This window comes from Anneissia japonica, unplaced genomic scaffold (assembly GCF_011630105.1).
Source record: "Anneissia japonica isolate Jap-2015-1 unplaced genomic scaffold, ASM1163010v1 scaffold288069_len450862_cov184, whole genome shotgun sequence".
In the NCBI taxonomy this organism is placed as follows: Eukaryota; Metazoa; Echinodermata; class Crinoidea; order Comatulida; family Comatulidae; genus Anneissia; species Anneissia japonica.
Window position 1 is genome coordinate 260,553 of NW_022746790.1, and position 15,390 is coordinate 275,942.

Genomic DNA, 15,390 nt, shown 5'->3' on the forward strand with positions numbered 1-15,390 from the left:
AGGTCTATATCCATATTTGTTATTCCATTTCTTTTGTCAGCCGACCATAACACGTAAATATGAGCACAAAATAATATCAGGGTTGGCCCCAGCAACAAAAATAAACAAAAAATATAAGAATCATCTGCCCCTTTAAAATATTAGAACATTTAACTTCCACAGTTAATGTAAACCTTAATCAAACTTAACACAATAATGGTAGGCCCTATAGCAAAACAATAAATAAATAAATAATTGTAATCCGTAGCCTTAATTATAAATTCAAGCTCAAATAGCCTAAATATATTTATATGGAATTCAGTAGTGAATAAGGTTAGGTATCAAAATATTAATTTACAATGTGTATTAATATTGATTAATCAAATTAGACATAACATTGAGACATTCACAATTAGTCATGAGACTGCACTTCATTACGTACCGGTACCGCCTCAGGGGGAATCAAATATTCCAAACTATAACCCTTCGCCCATCTCGACGTTCTTGTTTAGGAAAAGGGTTTCTTCAGCTGTGTAGGTTTCACATAACACACCGTACGCGTGGCATGAACTGCAACACACGTTCCCGGCGCGTGGCCAGACATCATCGCTGACAAATTAAGTTTATGTCAAATCGCTCAACAGTGTCTCACCATGGAACAATATTCGGTTACATTGTAAAGTCACGGATAATGCAGCTTGTTGAGTATCCGTAGGTCTAGAGATAGGGCTACACGAGGATGCTGTGGTTTTGGTTTTGGTGGGTAAGGCCGACCTCCTAAAGACTCCCAACATTTTAGAAGCATAACAGGAGGGGTAGAAATAGAGTCGAATGATAGAAAGGTCCACCACTGCAGTAGACGCGCAGCATCAGTTTTGAGCAGGCTGTGAGTTTGATCTCGTTGTATACCGTATTTATATTGTATCGTTACATTTTATGAAATCATTACATTTATAGGCTTCAACAATATGTTTATAGAGAATTCGAATTATATTGATATGACCTGTCGTAAGTGCAGAACTTCCTTTACTAGTGCTACCATGGAGGTATAAAAATACTTTTATACCTCCATGGTGCTACTAAGCAGTAGACCTGTACTTATACTTATCTTTAAATTACAATTTTTTTTTATAAGAACCAGTAACATTTTGCCCAGACTCAACGGTCTTATTTTTTTTAACGGATCGATTTTAGGCTCAACATGTTCTTATTTTGTTCTTATTTTTACACTCTTTTCAAACATAAAAAATTATTATTTTACAGCAGTAAGCCTATATCACTGTACTTTAATGGGTATTACATAGTCACATCTACTGCAAATATGGTACAGATAAGATAGTTGGTTTTCTATTTCAAAAAAAGAAAAACCTTATATGATATTTTACCTCAGCCTTAATTTGTTCTTATTTTGTACTTAATTCTAAGTAATTTTTATTGCCTCATTGAAACAGGGAGAAAACTGCGCATGTGTGACTTTCTGCTGACCCCCCAGGACTATATAATTATTCATTTGAACTTGTGTTTTTTCAGTTGTACGATGCCATCTTCGTGGTCTAATGTTAAGGTCGAACTATACCATGTAACCTTGTCTTAACACATAGCAAGCAAGGGACAATTCTAGAATTGCATACTACGTTTCGATAATCATTAATTACTTATGCAAGCTTAAGGTCTATGAACTGTTTAGCAGTGTTGATTTCATTCGCATTTGTGTGGCCGCTATGATGCTGCCCTGTGCAACGACTCATTCACTACTATGCCTTAAATTTACGTTTCATGTCGTATGCTCGCAGATAAATCAAAGCGCATGACTGGTGTCCTATGTTAGGGCTTTACATGTGATTTGCTACTCTACGCATTCGTCCATGCTTGAAGATGTGCAAAGTTTCATGGAAGAGCCCTGTGAAGAAAATTCGTTTCTATTATTACGGTCTATTCTGGTCCATTGTTTCATCTATCACTGATTGAAACTTTCAACCATCTAAGTACCGTATATTGAACTGAACTGCCTTTGTTATTAACATGGTCACTGAACCCAATGCGCATAAACACATCGCCAACTCCCTGAGGAGGACCAATCAAAAATTAAAAGAATAAATAATGCGCTGAGTATATAAACAAATACTAACATAATATAATCGTACCAAGCATAGCCCTTCAACGAAAGGTTCCTTTATTTTGTATGAAATAAAAATCTCTTGCGGGATTCGAACCTGCAACCTATTGCTATTAAGTAAGTATCATACCATTAAACCACTGAGATTTACGGTATGCGCGCAAATCTTACGTCTAGGCACTTCCATACAACTGATTTTTATGCTCAAATATAGTGGATCCATAAGCTAGAACCTAGCTTGTAGGTTGCCGCTAGGAAATAATATTAAATAATTTTCAAATCAGGTTTTGCTGCGTAGCACTGTAAACGCAATATCAACAAATAGATAAATAATAATAATAGGCCTACAAGTGCTTAAATAAATAAGAACATGTGGTATCAGTACTCGAATATTGCATATTGAGACAATGTGTATTCTCGACTTTACTAGCGCATAATCGCTCGTTTGGGATGGAATTAAAATCGTTTTAATAATCGGAAACTATTTACATTAAAATGACAATAGGCTTATTCGATTTGCAGGCCTATCGTGTATTTGCTGGACATCGATTTTTCCTAATTGCCAGCAACGCGGCATGTTAATTGATAGCTCGTAATACATAAATGTATTCTCTTATTAGAGATCAAAATTGCAACACATGTGAACATGTGGTAGCCTTGGCTAAAACGCTAGCGTGGTGATACTGTTTTTACAGTTGTTCATTCCGGCCACGCCAGGCTCTTAAAACTATCAATGAAAACGCACACCCCGCGCGCCTATAATACAAAAGCACTTCTTTGTACCTTACTGATATTCCTTGAGATTGGCCTATAATTAATTCATAACTTTTCATTTCATCTTAAATGAAACATTCACATATACAGACCTTTGAACGGATGATAGGCCTACATGATATTTATTTATGTTTCAGTGCAATGTAGGCCTAGTATTATAATGTCGTTACATACGGGTATTAAAATGAGATCGCAACGACCAGTTACCGCCCATCTACTCATGGTTTTCTAAAGAAAAGTTATATAATTTTTCATTGGAATTCAACTTAAATTGCTCGTCATGTAAGATCACAAAATGGTCTTTAAAGCAACACTCTCCGGTGGATTTTACTAACTGAATAAGAATAGCCTCCCGCTAATAAGACCTGTTAAATTTTGTTATCTTTAATCTAAGGTCATTCTCCGATTTGGTTTATAGAAAGTTAAATTTTAGATCGCTTCGCATATAAAGTTATGGCGCAATGTGTAGGCCAAGTATAGTGTGCTTTACGTTGAACTTCTGGAAGTGGTTTAAATAAATGACGCTCTTCAAATCAATCAAACGAAATGAACAATGATCAGGAAATAATAATGTGTTTTACGAGTTTCCGTCTGGGAATAAAAACGCGCCGTGCACGAGCACCATGTGTATTATGCAATCTACACTGTCTGCTACTGTGTAGCGCAATCGTTCCGAAAAATTTGCCGCGTGTCACATGCGTGTCGCAGAGGTGTCGCTTTGGTAACCATCTATTGATGATATGAGATAAATGACTGGTACTGACAGATGACGGAATCAGCACTGTTCTCGCACCTTAAGACACACCGATATGCGCACATTTAATTGCGCATGTCAATGACACAAAAACGGAATAAAATATTAATGAGTAATGGTGTTGTAATTACAGTTCAATGCCTACACTCTAAACAATATCAATCAGAATTATACTCTATTCAGTTTTCAGTGACCGCACACATTCTTTCAAAATTCAAATTTATTGTAGAGCGATCGCGAATCGGCTCGCACAATTTGTGCAGTAAATGAATGTTAGAAAACGGCGGCGCATGGTATAATTTATAATTATAAACATCTCCACGAAATAGTTCTCCCTGATGCCTGATGTTCTTAAGTTTGTATACTAGTTACAGCATTATTATCACCGATAGACATTTTGGGTTTACTCCTGCACTAACTTTATTAGCACTTGTACTTTGGTTGTGTGCTATGTTTATTAAATATCCAAACATAACTGTAATAATGATCTCATTAATTCTCATTGTATAGTTGTTCATGTTGCTGTCGCCATTACGTCTGTTAGTCAGCCCCTAACATCAGAACATTGTGATCACATTATCTCAGCTAGTATTGAATTCATCATCAACATCGTTTTCATAATTTTCATCATCATTAATTCTCTGTCGTAACCATGACAACTGGCAGTATTTTCTGATTATAATAAATGGTACCGGTAAACTTCAACAAATATTTATACCGGCATAGCCACTAGATGAAGTGGAAGACCCGATTTTATCTTAATACTGCAGATATCAACATCTGTACCGTTTATTAATTTTCATACGCTGTCTCTTATACACGTGTTGTTTCTGAGTCACTTCAATTGTAACTCTGAAAAAAAGAGAAGGTGCCCCCGAAAACATGTTTTTCCCCCATTAAAATCTATGCTTCAAAGGTAGTCACCCTCTGAAGAGTGTTAATTATTTTTTGTCTACTTATTTCATATATATTGAAGCAAACATGTATAAGATATCTTTTGATTATCACCAACACACACACATTATATATGTATATATATACCTATATAAAACCTATATATATATAGTGTATATATATACACTATATATATAGTATATAAATATTACTCCTCCTGCTATCAAGGTGTCATATGCCTATAGTTTATGAGTAAGAAACTAATGTATGCAGTTTCCGCAAAGCTTGGAAATACGTTATAGCTAAATGGATTCAAGTCTGCTCTACATATTTCGAGTTCTGTACCTCTTGTAGCTTAATAATTGGCTTATCCGCCATTATTTAAAGCGAGCCAAATTCATCTACGAAAAAATGGCTAAGAAGTAATAGATTCCTGCCATGTAATATTTACTAACATCCCAAATCAATATGACTTATTATAATGTAGAAAGCCAATAATAAGGCTTGTGTACAATGCATACCATGGCTATACGCATGCGCGACTTCACGAGTGATTGCCGATTTAAAGGGGCAGGACAGCAGTTTAATCGCTAATCGTGAGCACATGGTGAATAATATATAGACACTGAACTCAATGAACATCAACATCATGCTTGTGGATGAATCGCAAGAATATCACATTATTATGCACATTGGGCCAATTACTTAAAACATGAAATAGACCTACAAAAACACACACTCACCCGCACACATCCCCACGCACACACATATATACTTGTCTCTTATACACATCTAGATGTGTATAAGAGACAGTATAAACAAATACTAACATAATTCATCACAGTACTCCATATCGCATTTTCTATTTATCCTCTTAGCAATTCCTGTCTCTTATACACATCTAGATGTGTATAAGAGACAGATCTTATTGCATGCGTTACTATGGCTACATCACAATACTCCATTACTCCATATATCGCATAGTTGACCACTGGTATTAAAAGGCCTAACAGTTTATATGTTGGGGTGGGACTTATTTGTTTATATTGGTTTACTGCATAGGATACATGCGCTTAAAATATATTAATAAAGTTGCTTTATATGACTTATTTTAATTGAATCTATACGTTTCATATAACGTAGTTGAAACTACTACTACTACGTAGAGGTCAATCGCGTACGATCCTCATTATTTAGCACGTATAAGACATGCTTTTGAATATTGGATATATTGGATTAAATTAATTTCCATTACTGTATGTTTACAGAATGTCTGTTGTCTCATTATTTAAATTTTGTGTGCGTTATTAAATTTGCTATGCGGTTACCCTTTTAAAGTTTTTGTCTTGTGTGAGTGACCACTAATATTAAAAGGCCGAACAGTTTATGTGTTGGGGTGGGGATTATTTGTTTATGTTGGTTTACTGCATGGGCTACCTGCGTTTAAAAAAAATAAACAATATATAAACATAACCCAAATAAACCATTACCAAATGTTATTTTGTGTAATTTATACGATGTCCTAGGAAACAAAACTTCGGTAATACTGGCTTCACTAAATTTACACTTGTTATAGTCATTGATCGTATCTTAAATTTAAATTGAAGAAGCAACTCAATAACATAGAGTGATAATAACGAATAATAGTGACTAATGATAATATGTTTATTTTATTTTCATCTTATTTATTTATTAATTCATTTTTTATTTATTTCTTCATTACCTTGGATAACCTGGTCAGTGCATAAAAGCATTGTTATCCTCCAGGGCCCAGCAACACATACACTAATAAAAAAAAATCAGTGACAACTCAGAAAGTACGTGGACTATCAATAAATGCAATAAAAAACATAAGATTTTAAATGTAGAATTATATATAAAAATACCGATAATAATAATAATGATTATTAGTACTACTGTTATTGATAATAATAATGATGTATAATGATAATGAAGACAGTAATAATAATAATAATAATAATAATAATAATATTAATGTAAAATTATATATACAATAAATACCAATAATAATAATGATTATTAGTACTATGGTTATTAATAATAATAATGAATAATATATGCCGATATGTATGATGATAATATAGACAATAATCATAATATTAATAATGTGAATACTATTAACAATAATGAATAAATAATAGATAAGGATAATGGGTAATGCTAATAAATTATAATAATAATAATGATAATATAACAATAATAATAATGATAATAATAATAATAATAATAATAATAATAATAATAATAATAATAATAATAATAATAATAATAATAATGATAATAATAATGATAATAATAAATAATGATAATAATGATAATAATAAAATAATAATAATGATAATATTAATGAATAATAAATGTTTATAATTATATTGATGTCATGGCATGAACACAAGAGCACGGCTGCCCATATTTCTGGGATTTGAAGTCCCTGTCCGAACTTAATTGGTTGCCGATCAGATAGCGTCCTATTTCCATTGTCTTTTAACCCCATAAAGCTCTTTTTATGAATTAACCATTTTATTGGATGTGTTACTATGGCTTCATCACAGTACTCCATATCGCATTTTCTATTTATCCTCTTAGCAATTCTTCGTTTATCAGTATTTTTTTTAACAGACACATTTTCTTCACTCATGGTTCTGCCTTCCTTTGAACCTACAGCTTCCAGATAATTCATTTTGTCTACTTATCTTTTCAACGTTAGGTGACAAGCTTAAGAACCAGTTGTTTCCTGTGGCTTTCCACAGACATTGTATGATCTAACGATAAAGATTGTAATGTTTCTGATGATGATGCTGATAATAATAATAATGATAATGATAATATTAATAAATATAGTGGTGGTGATAATTAGGCCTTAATGATAACAATCACGGTGATGATAACAACGATTATATTAATGGTAAGACTATATTCGGTTTCGGTACACCGTGTACCGCAAACATTCAGTGTTTTTTTTTTATTTGACATTAATCCTTCAAGCAATAAATGATGATGTTAGTGTACTAACAATTATAATAACTATGCTTTATTTCAACATCGTGTTATTGGCTATTTATATTGCTATTGTCATAACAAATTTAAACGATAACATTATAACAACGACAACTATTGGCTTATAAATAAATAATAGTAAAAACAGCAAAATTTATATTAGCAGGACACCTCTTTATACGTATATGAATAACAATGGTTATCGCATGTTGGTGTTAACACCTACACATTTGTACTTTGCAAAGACCTTTTAGTGTTTATTTTACATTTTTTTATTCTTAGTAATAAAAATAATGATACTATTATTAATAACAAAATGTTTTAATAATACATTGGTTATTAGTTCATTTTTTATGAGCATAAGAAATTCACATTTATTATGAATATTCATTACCGGTCTTACAAGCGGAAATTTCCGTAAGTGGTATTGACATACTGTAGTCCCATTTCCTTACTCGTTAAATAGATGATAAAGCTAATTAGGCGGATGGCATCGAAAACTGACAAACAGAGAAATTGAAGCATTGCAGATGACACCAACTGATCTTAGAAACTAAAACCCTTAAAATGAACTCCATGTTATTGATAATTAAGGAAGTATACAATGCATCCTTGTTTCTTCATGCATGCTAATTTATTCTTTGCATCGTGAATTATTCATCAAGAAAAGTAAATAATCTATAGGCAAATTAGCAGTGTCCGCGAGTAGGCTTGTTTTAAGTATCATTGTCATTATAAGTAACTAGACGGGCAGCTCATAATCCGAACCATACTTAATATACAATAGTACCGTTCTAACCGTACGTAGGCCCACGCGAAATAAATACGTCAAAATAATAAGATAATTAGACTTAATAACTTTTAGGCGTAATTGTCATATAAAATATATTAACACTAGCGTTTGAAATATGAAGATTCTTTACTTGAAAGATTTAGATAAACGCGACTGTCCCTTTAAGGTGTGAATATGTCCATCGTCACCGCCCGCATATCGAGCTACTCCGTAACCCGCATAAATAATTAATTAATAAATATGTATTTCGCTTGACTGCCTCGGCGATCATAGCAAGGAGTACCACTGAGCAAATAACATTGCATATAGCTGTATGCTGGTGATCGCACGCCAGTCGCAGGTGGAGTACGGATTCATAATATAATATTTTACAGCGTATATGCGATGGCGGAGTACACTGGATGCATGCGATAACACAAGGAATTTATGCCGTTGAAAAAATGCGATTTTCTTAAGAATAGGAAGAAAAACCAAACAAATCAGCACGCGAATGTAAAATTTAAATTTCTGTTTTGTATTTTGTATGTCTAAGACTGACACGTTAATAATGGTTCTTCCATCAGGATGTCATCTTTGACAACTGCTTACGTCACTCCATATTCGACAAACAACATGGATGTAGCGTTCAAGCCAAACGATGGAGAAGGTGGTAGGGCAACGGATACCCACGGAAAGAGGACCGTTTTTCGATTTATCTGGGACTTCCTGTGCAGTAACCGAGCCTTGTTCATATTGAGCGAGGAGAATCTTATACGTCGGTGCGCCAACTGGGTAATAAACTGGTCATATCCTTATCTATAAATATCATACATAATACGTTACTTTCTTTCTATTTTTGATCATAAAATACAGTTCTAAAGGTAAGTGAAATGATACATTAAAAATACAGCATATATTTTATTATTTAAAATTATATTATTAATATCAAATACGACAGTCCCTCTAAATTCGTTCATTGTCAGTGTACTAATTTTTTCCCATGAACTATCGCTATGACATTGTCCCCACCCTATTTTAAGTTCACTATATGTGTTTATAAGAAAACTTCATCGTTAAGCTTCGAATTTTCGGTATATGTATGAACATGTATGTGTATGTATAATCAAAATGAAGATAATTGTGTTTTACATTATAGAGGCCTACTTTGGGCCTTTGCATGTATAAGTATATAATGTGTGTAAAATATATGGCATATAGGGCATAGGCATGCCTTTCTACACAACTGAATTAGGTCTAGGCCTATACAGGATAAAAAAAAAACAACTTAATTATACATTAATTAAGCTTATGCTAAATCATAATTCTACTATCCGTAATAGTGCAGTAGGGATACCAAATTTAGTATTTTGTAGGCATATATCTACGATTGGGCTGTCTAATATACTAGTATATTTACATCTTTAGTTTTATAATAATAATCAAATAATATTGTTATATACTTGTATACTAAATTATGCAAATTCGGATACACATGGAATCATAGAGAGATACTGTATTTGACTACACAATGAAATATATACTAAAATAAAATAGGCTTAGGAATATTTGATCTTTCCTCGCCTTAGCAGATGGCAGGCTGTTCTGAGGCATAACAGCTGGTTCGTCACAATGAGACGTCCAACATCACTGTATGTTAAATAGGCCTAGTAGCATCGTATCAGAAATTTCTGTAATTCATCATTTGATGCTGGAAGATTGTAGATAGGTCTACTTTACAGGCCTGTTAAAAAGCCCGGACTATCAAATTTCATTTGACAAAAACATGTGACATGCCTAAATATGGTCATGATGACATCATATCATGACCATATATAGGCACATCATGACTATATATGGGCATACAACTTTGTCAAAGAAATTATGATATGTGGACAGAGAGTCCAAAATCGCATCGTCCGCTAATGTTATCAACACTGTGACTTTCCTAGGCAACATGTGGGCACCCTTGGGTTCCATAAACTGTACTTTAGACATAGACGCCATGTGGAATCGAACCAGTACATTTAATCATCAGAACTATAAGACAGTATTGCAATAGTACCACTGCTGAAAGTTGATAACATACAGTACTACAGTATTAGGTTTGAATATAAAAACCATGAAACCTACTTCATTGGAATGTCAGCACAACGTATAGAATAACCTAAAATAATTCAGAGGGAATTGAAAAAAAAACAAGATATAAATTTCATAGACTTGAAATTCTCAATATAATTAGGAAAATGAGGACCATTAGATTTAGGCAACAAAAAAAATATTAAGATGCGGCAAACTCTGGTAGAATATTCTGGAGTTGTGCGGAAATTGAGTGCACCTAACTAGGATATTCTATCTAATTATTTTTTTAAAATCTCGATTAATTGGTTGATCTTTAACATTATGATGATTATGAGTAAAACCAGGGAGTTGTCTTAGCAATGTCGAAACATTCATGGCAATTGTACGGTTGTAATCTAATTGTTCGAATGCAAATGGTGCAATAATCTAAGTATCTAATTATGAATTTAACTTTTAACCTTTTACGTTCGTCCGTTACTATCGCTGTGTTCGCTTTATAATTCACGGAAGGAGGTGAGCGCATGCGCATAATATTTTATGCTTCTGGATTGAGGTACTGAAAGCGCGTGAAACACGTAGGACACATACTGTAGTATGCGCAGCGCAATTAACATTGATCCCTGATTCACACTGAGCTTTATTTGACGTATGCATTTGCGTCAACGCTTCTAAATTGCAATGTGTGAACCAACCTTTAGCTTACTAACTGGTGAAGCGCACATGTAAGGTGCTCTATGAGTTTGAAATGAACATGAAATGCATGTGAGAGTCCCGGCCACCTCCTAGCAATGCGGAGCATCGTTTTAATGTACATCCCCGGCTAAGTCCCCGCCACACCGCCGTAGTCCTGGGAAAATGCCTCGCTAATAAATGATTGGAGGATAAAACCTACTTGAAGGTTTAGCCTACAGTAGGTCTGAATCGGAGAAGCAACGTGAGAGCTAGGCCAAGGAGATGAGGTTCCTTGATGGAAGCACTACGCGTGCGTATCACTTAGCAGTTTCCATGGAAGTTTGGACTACAATTGACAAGTGCATAATCTGTCTCTTATACACATCTAGATGTGTATAAGAGATAGATTTTTCAGTGGGATTGAGCACTGTTTCACAAATATACATATATATATATATATATATATATATATATATATATATATATCAAAGTATAAATTCTGTGGAAGCAAGCAAAGCTACTTGGGCGCGTTAAGCTTACCTTGCGCATAACCTTATAATGCTTCCAAATATTGCTCTAGTGTGAACCAGGTTTAGTTGCCACCACCACTACTAAGTAGCGTAGCATACCTTAAGGATGTATGTTCGATTAAACCTTAGCCCATAACTAATTAATTGGGTCCGTTTTATTAGCTAATGCTGAGTAGTTACATATCATCATTATAATATTCCATAAAACAACCATAATGATAGTTTAAAACAAAAATCGGCCCATGGAGCTAGACATTTCAAAGGCGACAATAATAATCAATACTTTCTAATTATGAAGGATAGGCTCATGCATTGTTATTAAAGTCAATAATGTAACATATTTAACATCTAGACAGATCGTGTGTTGGTGACGTAGCTTGTTAGCGTAAATGTTATACTCCTTGATCATAACAAGAAAATTATTATTATATTATTATTACTTTTATTATATACCTGTAGGCCTAGAAATACATGCATATTGTATGTACACGATATAGGCCTAATAGAAACGCATAATACTCTTTAATAATTATAATATAATAATGCATATTTTGTGAAACATATAAGTTACGTACACATGCTATGAGATGTGGAATTGCTGTGTACATAGCAATATTGGATACTATGATCTATCTTCTCATTTCAATTCTCATCTTCTTGATCCAACCGAAGCGATCGTACTGCAGCTTAATTACATTTCATAACAAAATTCCACGATTTGTTGCTCGTCTCCCGAACATCCATTTTTAATTTGCTTGCTGGCTGTGTCTTAGGATGGGTATTTTTATACGTGCATTGTGTCGTATAAATTACGTTCTACAAATTATACGTTCTATTATTGTTGATATGTACAGTATATGCGGTTATACTTTTATACACTGAGTAGTCATTCGCTCTCAAATAATTGCCTATAATTTATTAAGTATGGCGGCTCTGTGATAGACAGTAATGTATTATAGGCCTACATGTAGAAGTGAGTCAGGCTGTTACGTTAAGATGTGTTAGGGTAGGAATTATTTAAGGGGAGATGCGTGTCGAGATGAATCCTATGATTATTGGGATAATTTATGATTGCTTAAAAATTGAGTAAGTGAAGAATTATTAGATCTACATAGCCAGCCTACAATGCTAATAATAAGAACAAATTATCATCAAAACTCTTCGTTATTGTAATCGTTACTACATATAGGGCTTATAATAATAAAATTACCAAATTAGTATTATTACTTATTATACATTGGAGCTATGATTACAATAACGATTATATTATTATTATTATTATTATTATTATTTATTATTATTATTATTTATTATTATAATTTATTATTATTATTATTTATTATTATTATTTATTATTATTATTAATTATTATTATTATCTTTATTATTATTAAATATTAATATCTTTATTATTTATCAATATTATTATTTATTATTATTATTTATTATTGATATCGCGGATTCAGAGACTGGGAGCACCAATTATCACTTGATGGTATAAATGTGAAGTGTGTTGAGACATTGGCCATATGTGTTGTAAACATACCGACATATTACTATGAATAAAATTAATTTTGATTTTAAATTTCTATGGTTTTGGGGCAAATTAGAATTGTCACGCTCACTTAACTTGGCATAGGTTAGGCCTACGTGGAATAATATGTACGGTATTTGAAACAATATTATTTATCATAGAGCTCTCATTATAACTTTTTATGTTATAAAGCCAGCTTTGCATTAGTTGTTGACATACATGTACCGTTACTTACTCAGTACGTTCCTAATACTTGCGAACACAATTCGTAAGTGTTCGGGTGGGAGTCGGAACCCACGACCTCCAGATAACTAGCCTGGTGTCAGTACCACTAGACCACGTATCTTGCGCTTAGTGACTAGTGTCGAATCCGATCCCCAAGTAGCAGCGGGTAGGCCTACTGCAATGCTATTTCGATGTCCTTTTTGGAGGTTAGATATCTGGAGGTCGTGGGTTCGATTTTTACCAATCACTTTCGATTTTTGCAAGTATTTGGGAACTTACTGAGTATCAGTATGCCCCATCAGGTAGGGAAGCAGAACACTCCTATTATTTCCTGACGCGGAAACACACATCACGATGACATGATTTTTAATATAATGTTGTAATAAGAGATAATATATATATAAAGAATCGATGAGAGGGACAGCAGTGGCGCCACCACTACTAAGCATAGTCTATACACAACATTTGGCACTAGACAATACCATATCTCACATCTCATCATGCTACTGTTTGTCTAACATGTTATTCTTACGGTACAGTAGGTCTGGAATACCTTGCCTATCAAATTTTAGTTCGTCATCCATCGGATTCGATAAATCAACGTTGTTTTTTTATAGTTTAAAAAAAAATATAATTCACATATTAAGTGTGACGTGACTTGGCCAAAAATGTAGAAAATATTAAAAAGAAACTGCCATGCGATTAGTAAAAAAAACATGGCTCTAAGTTTCCACTGTACTGACTTTGGCATATTTTATTCAACCTACAATTATTTAGCAGTTTAGGTAATAATCATTAATAGATGCAGATCAGTTTCGAACGTGAAATTAAATTTACAGCCTTCACAGCATCGTAATATCCAGCATAATTATATCAAAGGTCATCGAAGGTTTTTACTACAGTACTTATATTTAACAGCATGGCACATAAATGCATATTGTTTCTCTCTCTATGCTTATTATTTCTCAGCAACATTAAAAATTAAGAGAACGCTGACCACGTATTACGGTAGTGTAAGTCTGTGAATCAAGTTCCGGGAGAATATCGAGAATTACATTTTTTTTAAATGAAAATATGAATACCTTACTGCTTTTTACTTTGTAGACAATGTCTCTAGAAACACTCGCAATTATCATCTTAGGTCGAGTGCGTTATATTTGATCACGTGACTCATAGTCGAATCTATGAAACGCGTTTTATTGAAGGTTTCATTATGTTAATACAAGATTTGACGCAAACGGGCACACTATGATGATATCGACTTATTAGTTATTATAGACCTATGCATGCTAGCCATGTACGATTAGCAAATATATTTAAAAGCAGGCCGTTGACTAATAAACTGCGTCTTTCCGTTACATAGAAGCGTTGAAGCATTATAATATATGTAGTTTATACATTTTCTATCTTGCCATTCCAAATTTTAACGACTCGTTTTGAATTTCGTGTTTAAATAAAAAATAAAATAGTAAATAGGTATGTACATTTTCCATATAAGGCCTATATTATATAGAATAATGTCATGGGATCCATTTTAGATTCGTTTCTTGAATCCTTAATTCTTTAGATATCCTCGCGTAGCTGAATCCCAGCTTTTCGTAAGCTGAAGCCACTGTGAAATATCGGTACCCAAACACAAGTATATAATTCATAGCACTATATTATGTTTATCAATATGCAAATAAAGATAATTGAGGCGTAATTAAAGTGGGTTTGATCGATTGTTTGGTTTCTATTATCTTAGCCATGCATTACCGGTACGTCTTTGTTCTACTATATACATTTAGGCCTATAGTATTGTCTTGATCCGATCAGTATTCCGGAATTCTATTCAGCCTTCATTATTTTCTCTCTGCCTAATATTGTGTCCTTGTAATAGCATTAGAAAATACAGTAAGAAATGCAAATTTCAAGATGTCATTATCGCGCCAGATATTATTAACTATTCCAAACATATACTTTTTAATTCAATAATTAAAGATTAGCTTTTCTGCATTGAGTGTTGAAGCAAAATAATATCATTATCTGAACGTCAACCCTGAAA

The 15,390-nt window shown here is 33.3% G+C and overlaps 1 protein-coding gene across 1 annotated transcript in view; it reads left to right on the forward strand.

The window, feature by feature from the left end:
• Positions 1 to 15,390, forward strand: part of LOC117120304 (voltage-dependent calcium channel type A subunit alpha-1-like) — a 187,190-nt gene that overhangs the window by 48,885 nt on the left and 122,915 nt on the right. Inside the window, exon 4 of the mRNA XM_033265323.1 lies at positions 8,892 to 9,113. Within this exon, the coding sequence (XP_033121214.1) occupies positions 8,892 to 9,113 (222 nt within the window). The remainder of the gene's footprint in view (positions 1 to 8,891; positions 9,114 to 15,390) is intronic.